Genomic DNA, 17261 nt, shown 5'->3' on the forward strand with positions numbered 1-17261 from the left:
CACCCGGGAGCTGACAGTGGACCCAAATATGAGGGTGAAAACTGGACAGTTCTGAACTGTGTAATGTTGGACGAACTAAATGGAGTAGTTGAAACTGGCGGCAGCGGAGCAACAGGAGTCCGAGAGAACGAAACCGGTGGTAAGGAAATATATAAGGGTAAAGGATTTGTTACCAGAGAAGTAGTCGACGCCGGTGAAGGTGATATCGCGGATGCAAAGGGAAAGGTAGTCTCATCAAAAACAACATGACGACTAACATATATATTACCAATAGGAATATGAAGGTATTTGTAACCTTTGTGAGATGGACTATTGCCAATAAAAACACAAGGATAAGAAAGAGGCTCCATTTTGTGAGACCTATACGGACGTAAGTGACGAAAATATAGACAACCAAATACACGAAGAGAGGTATAATCTGGTGGGAGACCAAAAAGAGCTTTATATGGAGAGGAATTATCAACGGAAGTCGAAGGGACACGATTCATTAAATAACAAGCAGTGTAAAACGAATGATACCAATATGAAGATGGCTCAGAAGCCATATTTTAGATAGTAAGACCAGTTTCACGAATATGACGATGACGTCGTTCAACCAAACCATTTTGCTCAAAAGTATGTGGGCATGAAAAACGATGAAAAATCCCAAGTTTCTGGAGATGCGGAGTAAGTTTGCGATACTCAGCAGCATTGTCAAACTGGAATATTTTTATCTTTCTATTAAAAATATTTTTACATGCTTTTGGAACAAAAAGAATATAGAAAAGACATCAGATTTGTGAGACATAGGAAACATCCAAGTAAAACGACTATAAGCATCAATAAATATGACATAATATTTGTAACCTTCATTAGATAAAATATGAGAGGGACCCCATACATCCGAGACAATTAAATATAATGGATTCAAATAATTAGCTGTACTGTATTTAAAAGGTAAATTATGACTCCTATGCTCATGATAAGGTACATCCGAACGACTAGGACCACGTTAAGGCTGTGGTCTGTTATTCCCAGAGAAATGACATTGAGAAAAAGTCGAAGCAGATGGTGCTAAAGAGACAGTCGGTGTAAGAAAATGAGATGCAGGCTGTCGAGATGGTGCAGCTAGATTAGCAACAGGTTGAGCATTCAACGTCTTGGTCTGTTGTTCAATCCGTAACTCAAACGTAAGTAGAAACGTAAGAAAATCCTCGACTGTAAGAGATCTCATAGTAGTAGTGAGGGATGTAACAATAGCATTATAAGAATTGTCTAAACCAGCAAGAAGACAATGACGAAACTCTTTATCTGTACCCGTGGTGTTGGAAGCAGCAAGACTATCAACTAAATCTCGAGCATGATCAATATATGCTCGCATGGTTTGAGATCCTTTCTTAAGTGCACATAACTCGCAGTGAAGATGATGAATTTGAGCAACAAAATTAGAAGCATATAGAGATTCGAGAGAGGTCCAGATTTCTTTGGTTGTTGTAAGAAGATAAACATGACGGAGAACAGAAGGAGTAAGAGAGGAGAACACCCAACTAACCAGGATTTTATCTTATTTTGTCCATGAAGCAAAAGATGGATTGGGGGATTCATCAGCGAGAGCAGGTGCTGGGCAGGGTTTTGTACCAGTAACATGACCATCTAGATCATAACCCTGAAGATACGACAAAAACTAAGCACGCCATAGAGAATAGTTGGTTTCATCCAGTTTAACGGTGATGATGTGATGAGGTTGAGAGAATTGAACAGGGGCCATGATTGATGATTGTGAAAGAGAAGTAGATTGAATAAGTAAAGAGATTGTAGAAGAAATCGTAGAGGGTTCAGTAGACATGGTTTTGAGGATCCTAAAACCTAGATGATACCAAGCTAGAACTAATTTAGGTTTAGGTTAACCTAGAGAAATAGAAGAACAGACTTTGAACAGAACTTTGTTATTGATTATTAACTGTACAATCGAGTTACAAAGAGACTCAACATATATATACACTAGTTCCTTGAACTTCAAGCCAACGTGTTTCCTGACTGATTACAGTTTCATAATACAAGTAATACCAAAGATAGAAAACCCTTAATAAAGAACTATTGTGCACAACTTTGGGTCACGTTGGAGATGTCCTGAATGTTGTGTTAACAGAACATAAGCTCATTTGCTATAGAAACTCTAGAGAAAAATGTTTGTTTTATTTCTGAGATTACCAAATACAACAACAAGATATCAATAGGAGGATGTAGACGAGAACGAGAGCCTAACAACCAGATCACCTTAACAATTACATTTTAGACACGATTTCCTTGAAGAGTTCCTTAGGCGCTGCCGAAAGAAGGATAATGCAAGTGTTAGGACTAGTTTAATTAATTAGGAAAGGGGAGAAAAATAAATAATAAGAAGAGAAATGATTATTAACCTGGCAAACCAGTGAACCTTTCATATTGTTCATATGCCTGGACGATGAACATATCTACCCCAGTAACAACTGCAGCTCCCGATTCTTTTGCTTCCAGCAAAAGTCTTGTCATTTTTGGAGTGTAAACGGCATCAAAAACCAGTGCATAAGCACTTAGGGCATGCTGCAAATAACAACATAGTTTCTTTATGTAAGATTTCATTGATTGCAAGACTAGAAAACTACTCCAATTATTCGAGAAAGCAAGCGCATCATGCATTTAGATGTAACTGATAGGGACAAACCTTTGGTATTGGTGTTTCTTCAATTTTCGGATGCATTCCTATAGATGTCGTGTTTGCAAGAATCATCCCATCCTCTGGGCAGAAAGTTTCCAACTGAGAAAGAGTAATTGCATCTCCTCCGACCAACGCTGCTAGTTCTCTGGAACGCTCTTGGAGATGACACAACATAAAAATTATCACCTAGAAATGTCAAGGAAGACGATGGACAATTCTGGAATCTTACCATAAGTGCGGTTGGCTATCACAACTTTGGCTCCCTTTGCCTTTGCACCATAAGCAAGGGCCTTACCTGCACCACCTGCTCCAATAACAACAAATAATTTACCTTCTAAGGGCGAACCACTTCCATGGTAATTTTGATCTGAACCTGCAAAAGTACGCTTATAAAATTGGGTCACACCAGAAGCAACATAGGTCTAAATGAAGTATGTGGAGTATGTGAGAAACCTCTCAGCCCATCTTCTATGGCAGAAATAGCACCAACATAGTCGGTGTTGTAACCAATTAACTTCCCATCACTCGGTCTCCTAACAATGGTATTAACAGCTCCTATTAACTGTAGAGATTTCATCAAGTAGATAAATCGAAGTCAATCCATTACTCACAATACCCAACCATTGACTGATTACGAAAATTTTCACTATGTCAGCACCAGTAGATTGTATACTTACCATAAGATCGCCTATTTCTTCCACTGATGGAGTTGCATGGTAGTTATGAGAAGAAACGATAATTTTAGACTTTTCACGTGTCTTCTCATCTAACGAACTAATAAACTCATGTGCAACCTTCAGACAAGATAATAATACCACGTTAAACAACAATTATTTTTTGTTTGATGTTAACCTTTAGACTTTTTAAAAAATTAATATATTCGAACAGCAAGTTGACAACTGACAATAGTTAATTTTTGAAAAATTAATTAGGTACCGAAAAAAGGTTGACATCAAAACTTATGTAATAATTAAAGTACAAATACAATCGGATATAATTAGCAGAACATAATTAGTAGATTAAAAGAAACTAATCTGAAGCTCAACATCAATATAATTAGCTCCCAGCTCCATGGCAAGTTTAAGTGCATCGAGCCGAATACTGTCATCACCTTCGTACTCACCTCCTTCCCATTTGGGTCTAAATAAGAATAAAATGAAAACAAATCAGTTATACTGTACTATTACCTCTATTTTAGGGAAAAAAATACATTCACATCTTTATTTTTGCCTAAAAGTATATTAAATTGAAAAAAATAAAAATATCATTTTTTTATAAAACGGATGAAGTATTTATTTTTTGATGATTAAAATATTTCTTTAAAGAAAAGAAGAATATATTATTGATCATCAATCTCTCAGCGTACTAGACAAACCGCGGGTTGGACTATACATGTTTGTCCGGTCAGAGACAGGGGATAGAACCCATTCCCCCACCAAAAATTAGATGAGGGCTTCAAAAACCGATGATGGTGTTGAAATTATGCCCAAAACAAGAAACTGGATATTATCCAGTACTGATAATGATATACAGCCCCTATAACCACTAATGGCACAAGTCTTTAGTTTATATATATTGTGATATATATAAGTACTCATCATTCAAACAAACTGATCAGTAAGGAAAAATTAAGAAAGAATGATGTGTACCTGTAGGTGAAAAGAGTTAACATGGTACAACTTTTTATTAGAATTTGAATATCTTGGTAAGGATTGAAGCTTGATAGATAGTCCAATCTGATTTCAACCATATCAACTCCAATTTCTCTAGCTTTGTCTATATCAAGAATCATCTGGTTCATAGATTTTCCCATTATTGGAGCGCATATTAATGTCGAATATGTTGCCATTCCTCCACCTACAATATTCAAATTGAATACCGGTCGGCAGATAACTGAAGGGAAACTTATTACAAAAATAAATAAATGATACACTAATTATAGTATCAAAAATTAGGGTGAAAGTTGTCTGAAAGAAGGAAAAATAGACTGTGGAATTTGAAGATTTACAGTAGACTACTCAATACTTGAACTGTTGAAGAGAGATGGAGAGCGAGAGTAAGTGTTTTGGCAGGCGCCTAATATTTTGAAGTGATCGAATTATATGCTGACAGTCAGCTGACGCCATAGTAATAAGCTCAGCCACAGTGAATGCTCTCATGAGCTATAGTAATATATCAAAATCGATTCTTTCCATCGGGAGAAAGACAAGTTCTGTTTTCAAGCGAAGGAAGGAATTGCTAAACCCCGATGACATATATGCTCACGCCATATTATGTGCTATATAGCATGTTGAGTGACGTGTGTGTATACAGGTCTCCCTTGCATCACTTGGTAATCGTGGAACTCCATTTCTTTGGCAATCATGTAAGACAAACCCATTTCTACACATACCCATTTTTAATTTCGAACTTTTCTGTTGTGGGAAACAAAAGGAGGTTGACTTAAAGTAAATCATATCCATACATTAAAGCTTCACTCGTGAATATACTGGATTGTGGAGCATGCGGCTTACGTGGCTTCACATTAAATCTGCATTAGCGCGGTGGCGATCGACAACGCGGCTTTACATTTTTATTTTCAGTGTCTTTCTTTCTTTTTTAATCTATTCTTATGTTTTCAACGTGATACACGACGCATTAGGAATGTAGAGAGTATATTGCAAGATATGGTTATATTTTGGATATTTATCAGTTTGGTATTTTATTTATTAGGATTATTATTTGTTTTATTAGATTTATTTTTTTTTATGAGAATAATATATTCAAGTTTTCATCTTATAAGAAAGGTTTTGTTGATTTAAATCTTTAAGGAAAGTGTTATTGCAGGAACAGAAGATGGTGAGACAAACATCCGTAGGAGAAAACACAACACCCGTTGGGAGAAGTAGAAGGATTGCAGGAAGTAGGAGAAGTGAAATTGCAGAATCTTCACTATGGGAGCGAGGAACAATCAACCTCGGAGAGTTCGATCTCAGGTCCAGCCATTACCAGAAGAGAACGCCAACATAAACTACGATGCATGAAGTTAGTGTTCATACCACAGATAAAGATACAACAGAGGAAAATGAAGAACGGACACATGAAGAAGGAGCAGTAGGAGAAAATGAAGAGAACATGACTATTGGAGAGCTCAGGCAGCGGTTAACAGACGAAAAAAAGAAGAGAATAGGAACTACGTGCGAACTTGACGCGACAAAATGATGAGTTAAAAGAGGAAAATCATAGATTACAAGAGCAAAGGTCACAATCACGATCCAGAACAACACGTGCGAGATCGAGAACAAACAGAAGTACCTCTAGGAGAAGTAGATCTGAACGTGGAGACAATGGACAGGGACAACTTTTGGATAACACTTTTCAGGTGCGCGAAATTTCACAGGAGGAGCGTGAACGCCATCGCATAGAAGATCGGTATGTACAGGTGGGTGAGAATGAATCCAGGTGAGGACGTCGCAGAGAAGGTAGACCAGAGCGAAATGGAGAATACACCCTGAAAAAGCAGGGGTCTAACAACACCACCCAATATTTCACTTAGCAATCTGTATGGAAAAACTCGAATATACTTTTAAGAGAATCAACACGACTCAATCAATTAAAAGTATATCAACGAGTTTATATATCTCTCTTGATTTGATTTACTCAAGCATGGACTACGAGTTGTAATCAAATACAAGGAATAACTTGGATGGTACCAAATACGAATATACAATGTCAATCAATGAAATCAACAACCGAAAGGTCGGATATTCTAATTGATTGAACTTCAACGCACAACCTGTATTATTTCAATTATAAAGATAAACAATGTAATGCAGAAATAGAAATAACACAGACACCAGAGTTTTGTTAACGAGGAAACCACAAATGAAGAAAAACCCCGGGACCTAGTCCAGATTGAACACACACTGTATTAAGCCGTTACGGACACTAGCCTACTCCAAGCTAACTTCGGACTGGACTGTAGTTGAATCCCAATAAATCTCCCACTGATCCAAGGTACAGTTATACTCCTACGCCTCTGATCCCAGCAAGATACTGCGCACTTGATTCCCTTAGCTGATCTCACCCACAACTAAGAGTTGCTACGACCCAAAGTCGAAGACTTGTCAATAAACAAAAATATGTCTCACACAGACAAGTATATCAAAGGATCAATCTGTCTCCCACAGAAAAACCCTAAAGTTTTTTTTTATATAATCAAGGTGAACAGGAACCAATTGCTAATCCGGCCTTATATTCCCGAAGAACATCCTAGAGTTATCAATCACCTCACAACTATCTTAATCGTATGGTAGCGAAACAAGATGTTGCGGAATCACAAACAATGAGACGAAGATGTTTGTGATTACTTTTTATATCTTGCCTATCAGAGAAATCAATCTCAAGACAATCAATATGATTGTACTCGTACGATATAAGATGCAAGATCATATCACACAACTATGATGCAAGCAGTATTGGTCTGGCTTCACAATCCCAATGAAGTCTTTAAGTCGTTAACCTGGTTTTTAAAAAGAATCCAAAGGTTAAAGGAGAATCGACTCTAGCAATCGAACTAGTATCACAAGAGAGATGTGGGGATTAGTTTTCCCAATTGCTAGATGTCTCCTTTATATAGTCTTTCAAATCAGGGTTTGTAATCAATGTTATCTTAGTAACAAAGCATTCAATATTCACCATTAGATGAAAACCTGATTTAGATTCAAGATAATATTTCTCAACTGTTAGATCAAAAACTTAGATTGTCACACACAAATGAAATGTACGCTTCTAGGTTTGTGTAACTGTACCCAAACATGCACCTTAGTTGGTTCAACAATAGTCAACCAAATGATTAGCCATATGAGCATTTCATATCAGACATGTTCTTCTTCACCATATCTAATTCAATGGACTTCAAACGAACTAGTTAGAGAGTTGTTCAATTACAAGGAAATCTCATGTACTACACAAGACACAATTGAAGCAAAGATGATTTCATTCACTTGAATCGGTTCATGAAATTTTATAGCCACGGTTTGTAAACTACATTCCTTAGTCTTTTTAAGTTTAAGTTCATCTTTAGATATCTAACCTTCTCAAGCTCGCGGACTAGGTTCGCAGACTTAAGTTACCGGACATAGTTTACAAACTCCAACAGAAATTCTCGGGTATGAGAACTTCACCGGTTCGCAGACTGAGTTCGCGGACTTGGATCACGCAAGTAGTTTAGAAACTTCAGCAGAAATTCTCGGGTTTGAGAACTTCGACAGTTCGCGGACTTGGCTTCACGCCATATTCTGGTTCTCTTGATCAACAAAGTTCGCAAACTTTGGTTCAAGGAATAAGACTTATACACATGTGTTTCCACCACAATGTTTATGTACACCATTGGTTATGTAATATAAACTCTCATTTCAATCATTGAAATATTCTTAGAGGGTGTTATATAGTTGTTACACCATTTTTCGTCAAAGCAATTTTCAAAGGGATTGAAACATATCATGACTTTCGTCACTAGGTAAAGATAAACTTGATCGAAGCGAAACGCCTACCAACACATATTTCGAGATATAGATAGGCGAGATATACTCGGCTCAAAATACCAAATGTGTATAATCAAAGTCTATATAGCAAACGAATTTTGTCTCAAAGAGTAGGAGATAGAGTAGATAGAATTTTGAGTGATAGATAAGTTCAAGTCTCCACATACCTTTTTGTTGATGAAGTTCCACCGGTTCCATGAGTAGTTCTTCATCTTTGTATGATGAATCACCATAGAGTTCTTGATCTCAACTACACTTTTTATCCTAATCCGAGACTTAGCTATAGTAGACTAGAAATCAAGACTTATAGTTTTGATCACTAACATTGACAAACATGCATGAGATAGCAACGCATGCGAGGTCGACCGAGCAATGCTCTAACAATCTCCCCCTTTGTCAATTTTAATGAAAAACTATCAATACATATGGAATACAAAAAAAGATAAAGAAACTTAAATAGGTCCTATTCCACATGCCTAATCTTCAACATTAATTGAAATCTTCGTCGCTTCCAAGTACTCCAATGATGCCAAAGGTTGTATGTTTTGGTATCACTATTGTTGAAGATCCGTATCCATAACAATGAGAAAACATAGGTCTCGATCATTGTTATACAGTGTCATAGTATTATTATACAACATCAAAGTTCAATTGTATCACAACTTCGACAATAATACTACAGTGATATGTATCACTCCCCCTTAGTCAATACTCCCTCTCACATGGAAACCACTCCCCCTTACACAATGATCTGAAACCATATGCATTTTTAATGTGAAATACATATTAATTCTCCACCTTTTAGTCGATAAAATTGGCAAAGGTATAAGAACGGGATCATAATGAAATTTCCGAAAGAGACATTTCATGACTAAAAGAAAAAAAAAACATACCAACTAATTTAGATGCAATCATAAATCCGAAGCTAAATGCATTCATCAAGGACTTTAAAGATACAAGATAACCCCTCTAATATTCCACAGCCGCACTCCTCTCAAGATATTACCATTAAGCACAAGTTCAAAAGAACTCTCCCCCATTTGAATTCATTCCCGAAAGAACAACATGAGCGACCTTAATTTCGAAAGAAAATAAGGATTTTTGTTGGACACCAAAACTATGAGAATGATTTTCTATATCCAAAACTCAATTAAATTAATAACAAGTAAACCCATGATTAATTTAATCGGAATACACAACCAAATTAAACGACACTAAGTGATTAATTTAATTGATTATGCTCAACATAAGAAAACTTACTGAGCTTACGACTAATTTAACCATTAGAAAATGATTAGCATAGCCGTTCATATACTCAACATAAGAAGGGACTTATGGAGTATTGCAGTATATACATAATATATGGATCGGGGAATATCAATATTGCGGAATATACAAGGATTCATCCTATCTAACATCATTATTTTCATAACAATAATAGACTTCATCCTTTTTCACAAAATATTTTAACTTATCTTCCATCATGAATTGACAAAATAGGCTTAACTTTTGTATTTGTCAAAAGTCTATTCATTCTTAAATCAATACTGAATATCGACAACAGACGACTTTACTTTTGACAAGATATGAGACCTTCAAGTTCACGGACGCAAACATACATATCCCATAAAAAATTGCAATATATAAAATCATAGAGATTAATACTGCAAAAATCATCCTTCAAATAAATTTTTAGAATTTAAACCAAATAAACCTAAAAAGCAAGAAGATGAAAATAACGGACATAGATATGTGCAGTCACAATAATGGATATTCCAAACTCTAGTTATTCTTCCCAAAAATAAGAATAAACTCTCATAAGAAGTTTCATAGGCATCAAGACAACCTCGTAATGCACATACAAGATGATTTGTTCTTACAGGGTAGAATCAATCTTTTTCGCATGGATTTACACCAATAATAGCTACTAAAGGCGTATAAAAAGATTTTATTAACAAAGAATAACATACAAAGTCAATAACGACCATGCACCATAGTTCACATAGGATGATTGTGAACATTCAAGAATTTCATAGCACTGCATACTACTTTACATTCTTGAAATTCCTTCTTTGTGATTCACCTACAACATTTTTGTAAAATCTATAAATTATCTTAGAAGAGTATTAATCCAAGAATCCAAGTGCCCAAGTTCAAGAGAAGTGAAACAAGTGCAACGAAACGGAACAAAATACTCAAAAACAAGAGACAGGACAAATAAAAATCTTAACTCATCCAAATTCAAGGTTTCTCATTTCCATTTAGAAGATAATTCAAAGAGGAAGAGAGTGCAAAAAGAATGAGGTCAATCCGAGTTCGTACGAAGAAGTTACGGCCAAAACAAGTTTACCGAATATCGACGTCAAGTATGCATATGGGTTTGCAAACGAATTTTCGTATCCTGGATCAGTATACAAACGGGGTTTTCGAACTTAAACCCCTGGATTTTGGTTTTAAATTATGTTATGCATACTTGGTATGTGTACCATGAATTCCAAACATCCCGAACTAATGTTTTCAAACCTAAACATTTAAGAACCTTAAACACAGATCAAGTTAGGTAGAAATGAACGATAATCAATGTACATGGATCATTATAAGTACTCAAACAAGTAATAAAAACATAAAACTTGCTCAAGTTTATATATATACCTTTTTAGAAACGTCCAATTGAATTCTACAGCCTTACCGAATATAATCTGTGTGCCCCAGTTGTTGTGCTTCCTTCACCATATACATAGCAGGGCATTTGTTGGTGAGGATACACTTTCAACACAAACAAGTTGTGTTGAGGTGAACAATGTCTTGATCACCATGGCACCAAGAAATAGTTTCTTTCCAACAACTCTTAAATCTTGTAGTGTTGAGAAACACCCAAGGAACTGTTTTTATAAGTCTATCAAAGAATTTCAAGAGAACCCAAAAAAATTTGTGTTTCTGATTTCTTGGTTTCCAACTTATAAAAAACAGTTTCTACAGATAGTTTTTAGTACTGCGAAGGGAAACTATTTTGATAAAAAGAGACGTCCTAGATTCTTCATAAAAGAAGATAATACTACTATCTTGATAGGAAGTATCAGGAATTGAGCAACAAATCAATTCATGCTTTGAGGTGATACACTCAGATGACTGAGATTTAAACTCCTCTTGTAATTTGTTTAGTTTATCACAACTAATTGGATTACGCAGAGGAGGAGCATTGATCTCACTGATTAGCAAATCAATATCAACCTGAACATGAATATTATTCATCATAACTTGATTTAGCCTGTCCGGAGATTCTTGCTCTTTTGGGAGGTATCACTCAACATCAAGAGATAAGCTCTCAAGCTTCTTTTCAAGCTCTGAAAACACTTCAAGGGATTTTAGACCTGGTGGAGTTTTATATAGAATTTCTTATACAAATTTTATTAAATCAGTCATGGAAGATAATTCTGAAATCCCTGGATCTGGTGTTGCCTTTATTGAGATAACACTACTGTCCATAGAGTCAGATCGCTACAAACACAGACTTGTAAGGTCTTGAACGTGTTTACCTGCTCTGATACCAATTGAAAAAGCAGGGGTCTAACAACACCACCCAGTATTTTTCTTAGCAATCTGTATGGACAAACTCGAATATACTTTTAAGAGAATTAACACGACTCAATCAATTAAAAGTATATCAACGAGTTTATATCTCTCTCTTGATTTGATTTACTCAAGCAGGGACTGCGAGTTCTAATCAAATACAAGGAATAACTTGGATGGTACCAAAGACCAATATCCAAGTGTCAATCAATGAAATCAACAACCGAAAGGTCGGATATTCTAATTGATTGAACTTCAACGCACAACCTGTATTATCTCAATTATAAAGATAAACAATATAATGCGGAAATAGAAATAACACAGACACCAAAATTTTATTAACGAGGAAACCGCAAATGCAGAAAAACCCCGGGACCTAGTCCAGATTGAACACACACTGTATTAAGCCGCTACAGACACTAGCCTACTCCAAGCTAACTTCGGACTGGACTGTAGTTGAACTCCAATAAATCTCCCATTGATCTAAGGTACAGTTATGCTCCTACGCCTCTAATCCCAGCAGGATACTGTTCACTTGATTTCCTTAGCTAATCTCACCCACAACTAAGAGTTGCTACGACCCAAAGTCGAAGACTTGACATTAAACAAATTTGTCTCACATAGACAAGTCTATCAAAGGATCAATCTGTCTCCCACGGAAAAACCCTAAAGTTTTTGTTCCGTCTTTTGATATGTAATCAAGGTGAACAGGAACAAATTGATAATCCGGTCTTATATTCCCGAAGAATATCCCAGAGTTACCAATCACCTCACAACAATCTTAATCGTATGGTAGTGAAACAAGATGTTGCGAAACCACAAACAATGAGACGAAGATGTTTGTGATTACTTTTTATATCTTTCCTATCGGAGAAATCAATCTCAAGCCAATCAATCTGATTGTACTCGTACGATAGAAGATGCAAGATCATAACACACATCTACGATGAAAGTAGTATCGACCGGTCTTCACAATCCCAATGAAGTCTTTAAGTTGTTAACCTGGTTTTTAAGAAGAAACCAAAGGTTAAAGGAGAATCGACTCTAGCAAAGGAACTAGTATCACACGAGAGGTGTGGGAATTAGTTTTCCCAATTGTTGGATGTATCATTTATATAGCCTTTCAAATCAGGGTTTGCAATCAATAATAGCTTGTTACAAAGCATTCAATATTCACCGTTAAATGAAAACCTAATTTAGATTCAAGCTAATATTTCTCAACCGTTAGATCTGAAATGTACGCTTCTAGGTTTGTGTAACCGTAACCAAACGTGCACATTAGTTGGTTCAACAATAGTCAACCAAATGGTTATCCATATGAGGATTTCATATCAACCATGTTCTTCTTCACCGTAACTAGTTCAATTGACTTCAAACGAACTAGTTAGAGAGTTGTTCAATTGAAGAAAGACACAATTAAAGCAAAGATGATTTGATTCACTTTGATCGGTTTATGAAATTTTATAGCCACGGTTTGCAAACTGCATTCCTTAGTCTTTTTAAGTTTAAGTTCAGAAATCATCTTTAGATATATAACCTTCTCAAGTTCGCTGACTAGGTTCGCGAACTTAAGTTACCGGAAAGTGTTTACAAACTCCAGCATAAATTCTTGGGTATGATAAGTTCATCGGTTCGCGGACTTGGCTCACGCAAGTAGTTTACAAAATCCAGCAAAAATTCTCGAGTTTGAGAACTTCGACAGTTTGCGGACTGAGTTCGCGAACTAGGCTTCACGCCATATTCCGGTTCTCTTGATCAACAAAGTTCGCAAACTTTGTTTCAAGGAATATGAATTATAAACATATGTGTTTCCACAACAATGTTTGTTCCCACCATTGGTTATGTAATCTAAAGTCTCATTTCAATCATTGAAACATTCTTAGAGGACGTTATATAGTTGTTACACCATTTCTCGTCAAAGAAATTTTCAAAGTGATTGAAACATATCATGACTTTCGTCACTAGGTAAAGATAAACTTGATCGAAGGGAAACTCTTACCAACACATATTTCGAGATATAGATAGGCGAGATATACTCGTCTCGAAATACCAAATGTGTATAATCAAAGTCTATATAGCAAACGACTTTTGTTTCAAAAGAGTAAGAGATAGAGTAGATAGACTTTTGAGTGATAGATAAGTTCAAGTCTCCACATACATTTTTGTTGATAAAGGTCCACCGGTTCCTTGAGTAGTTCTTCGTATTTGTATGATGAATCGCCATGGAGTTCTTGAGCTCAACTACACTTTATATCCTAGTCCGAGACTTAGTTATAGTATACTAGAAATCAAGACTTATAGTTTTGATCACTAACATTGACAAACATGCTTGAGATAGCAACGCATGTGAGGTCGACCGAGTAATGCTCTAACACAACCGCATGCATGATGAGTTAGAGAAAGAGAATGACGCAGAACAAGCAAGGATGATACATCATGGAAGAGAAATGCTGAGACGACAAGATGAGAAAGATAGAGCCGCACAGGAACACGCGAGAAATGAAAGAGAAAGGCGAAGAAAAATGAGAGAAGATGGAGAACGAAAAGAACTAGAAGAGGCCAAACGTCAAAACAGGCACGAAAACAGGTTGAGGTATACCCAGTTGAAAATACCTATGCAACAACAAGAAAACCCATTTCCTAACGGTGAAATCTTAAGAGAAATAGCAGAACTAAGAGAATTAATGGCAAGAGGAAAAGATGAAGGAAGAAAACAGCTATAAGAGGCGATAAAAGAAGCAGCGAAGACGCTCTTCGCACGAAAAATACAGCTGGTAACGCTACCAACCAAATACACATTACCCACATTCCCTAATATCTTTGATGGATATACATGTGAAGTCCAACATATAAAGGCGTACAGCTTAGCTCTACTACAATGGGAGGACAATTATGCAGTCTTATGCAAATATTTTCCTGCAAGCCTAACCGGGTAATCTTTCAAATGGTTTGATGAATTGCTAGTAGGATCGATAAGATCATTTCAACGCATGCATAGTTCGTTCCTGGGACAATACATCAGCAACAATATGCTGAAACCAGGAATAGAGAAAGTGTTTAGCCTGCGAAGGAGGACAAATGAAATCTTGCGAACTTTGACCACCAGATGGAGGACAATGTGTAGCGAAATGGCAGGATGAGTGGATGAAAGAAATGTCATCTTAGCATTCGTCAATGGACTATTTCCAACTGACCTGTTGATACGCAGGTATTCAGGATGAAAGACAGAATAACAATGGCAGAGTTACGCGAGTACCAAGAAGAGTACATCTCTCTCGAAGAAAAGTAAAGAGACACGGAGTCTTACCAAATTGCAGTTACGAGTGACAAAGAAGGAAACGCGAGTCTATTACCAAGAATGTCAAACGCTGTTGTAGGCACTTCGTATGGCAGCAAAGAGAAAGTAATCGCAGAAGATCACCAAAAGCAAGTAGCAATGAGTAGCAGAGACCAAGAAATGTATGAGAGAGAATATATAGAGAGGCAATACAATAATCATGGAGGAAACAACAAAGTTGCAAGATTTGATACTCAAGGAGAAGGATACATGGGAAATAGGAGATATTATAATCAAGGCACGAACAACAGAGTCCATGATGAAGTCAGGATGCCACCTCTCAATACAACAGCGGAAAATATTTGGGAAACAATTATACTAATGGAAGAAATACTTGTGCCCCCAAATTTAGGTCAAGAACCACCGTCAGGAAGAAAAAACAAAGAGTTCTTCTCTTATCATAGGTTTCATGGTCATACAACAAACAACTGCAAGAATATACAAAGAATTATATTAAGAATTATTGATCAAGGGAATCTCAGACACTTCCTAGATGCACCACCACAACCACCACCAGGAGGACAAATATTAGGAGCGGATAAAGGGAAATTCTTTTTTGATTGAAGTGAGTACAAATGCCAAAAATCTATATTGTAACTCAATAATACATTCGTACAAAAGCATAGAGGACTTCCATGACAATGTATTGAGCAGAGTATATGCGAGAGATAAGGAAGGGAAGTAAGTACTCAACCTAGTGAAGTTTCCAAAATTAGAAGATTGGAAAAAACAACAAATTTCATTTAGCGCAGAAGAGGTACCAGGAGGTGGTGAACTTCATGAGAGTTCGCTTGTAGTTAAATTAGAAATCAAACAAAGGATGAGAAAGGAAGATGATGAAGTCACGGAAGATGACACATGGGCGATAAACAGAATACTAATAGATCCTGAGAGCTCGGTAGACATACTGTTTTATCATGCATATAAGATAATGGGTGGAAAGGACGAAGAACCGATTCCGTCTACTTATAAGATATACGGTTTCAATGGATCCGCTAACAAGCCCAAAGGGGAGGTGACTATGCGAATCCCTCTTAAGACAATTACCACAGAAATAACCTTTTGTGTTGTAGATATGGAATCCCTGTACAATGAATTAATTGGAAGACCATGGTTACATATCATCAGTGTATTAATTTGCAATTACCCCAAGGTGTTGGAATCATCAGAGGAGATACTAATGAAGGGAAAACATGCAATGAAATTGATGTTGAGAAAAGTGAAGTGCGTGCGAGTAAAAGAAGAAATTGTAAGAGTGACGCAAAAGAAAGCAAGTGGTGCGAAAGATTGATGGTTGATTTCATAACAATGGAAGGAGAAGTTGATAATTGCCATGAAGGTGCGGAATCATCAAAGAAAGAATATGTTGGGATCAAAAAAAAAAACATGAAGAAGAGACTAGCACTCGTCAAATTCGCATGAGGGCATTCAAAATAGCAAAAAGACATAAATACGCGAAGCGATCCAAAAAGGGAGAATTCCAACCAGGAGAGTTAGTTATGACCGAAGTATCACCATATCAAAAACAAGGGAAAAATACGATAGGTAAAATAACATGGGATGGACCATATGTGGTGAACAAATATGTTGGTAATGGGATGTACAAGTTAATGGAAAGGGATGGAAAAAATATGGAGAAAATGTTGAGTAGGCTTTATAACGAGAAGTACCTAAAGCAGTATTACAATTCAGATACGCGAAAACATTAATTCAAAGACACTACTTATGTGCGAAGCCGGTGAAGAAGTAAAAAGGGTGAAGTAACAAGTAGATAATTATAAAATATTAGAAAGATATTTCAATGTATGCGAGTAAATAAAGGAAGGAGAAATCACCATTGTACAAGCAAAAGATATTGAAAGAAATTTTTTATTTCTTCTTAATAAATACTTCTCAGATACAAGCATAAGAAAGAGGCAACAATAAGAGCTCATAAATAAGACCTCAATAGGGGGCAATAAAATATAAAACCTCTAATTAGGGAGGCTAGGCATCCAATTGTGGCGTGCACCCTAGTTCGCACATGTGCAAGAGGAAATAAAGATAAGCCCTATCGCACGTCATAATTGGGGAAAACCTAGTAATGCATTGCTCGGGAGAAAGACATACCAACCCTGGAGCCTGAGTTATGGATACTTGGGGCGAAACAAAA

At 36.4% G+C, this 17261-nt stretch overlaps 1 protein-coding gene across 1 annotated transcript; it reads right to left on the reverse strand.

Moving 5' to 3' along the window:
- Nucleotides 1-2092: 2092 nt before the first annotated feature.
- Nucleotides 2093-4907, reverse strand: LOC113329154 (bifunctional 3-dehydroquinate dehydratase/shikimate dehydrogenase, chloroplastic-like). The gene is made up of 8 exons (XM_026576351.1): nucleotides 4327-4907; nucleotides 3718-3817; nucleotides 3289-3477; nucleotides 3131-3239; nucleotides 2907-3050; nucleotides 2684-2832; nucleotides 2400-2562; nucleotides 2093-2305 (listed from the first exon to the last, which is right to left on the reverse strand). Exons 1-8 carry the CDS (start codon nucleotides 4524-4526, stop codon nucleotides 2265-2267), a joined length of 1095 nt encoding a protein of 364 aa, XP_026432136.1. The 5' UTR covers nucleotides 4527-4907; the 3' UTR covers nucleotides 2093-2264.
- Between the last annotated feature and the right edge of the window lie 12354 nt (nucleotides 4908-17261).

The sequence above is a fragment of the Papaver somniferum genome, chromosome 1, assembly GCF_003573695.1.
Source record: "Papaver somniferum cultivar HN1 chromosome 1, ASM357369v1, whole genome shotgun sequence".
Lineage (NCBI taxonomy): Eukaryota > Viridiplantae > Streptophyta > Magnoliopsida > Ranunculales > Papaveraceae > Papaver > Papaver somniferum.

Coding starts and splice junctions, on each gene's coding strand:
- LOC113329154 (XM_026576351.1), bottom strand. CDS start 4,526: ATGGCAACATATTCGACATTAATATGCGCTCCAATAATGGGAAAATCT. Junction 3,818..4,326: donor TTAACTCTTTTCACCTACAG/GTACACATCATT, acceptor ATTCTTATTTAG/ACCCAAATGGGAAGGAGGTG. Junction 2,306..2,399: donor AAGGTTCACTGGTTTGCCAG/GTTAATAATCAT, acceptor TTCTTTCGGCAG/CGCCTAAGGAACTCTTCAAG.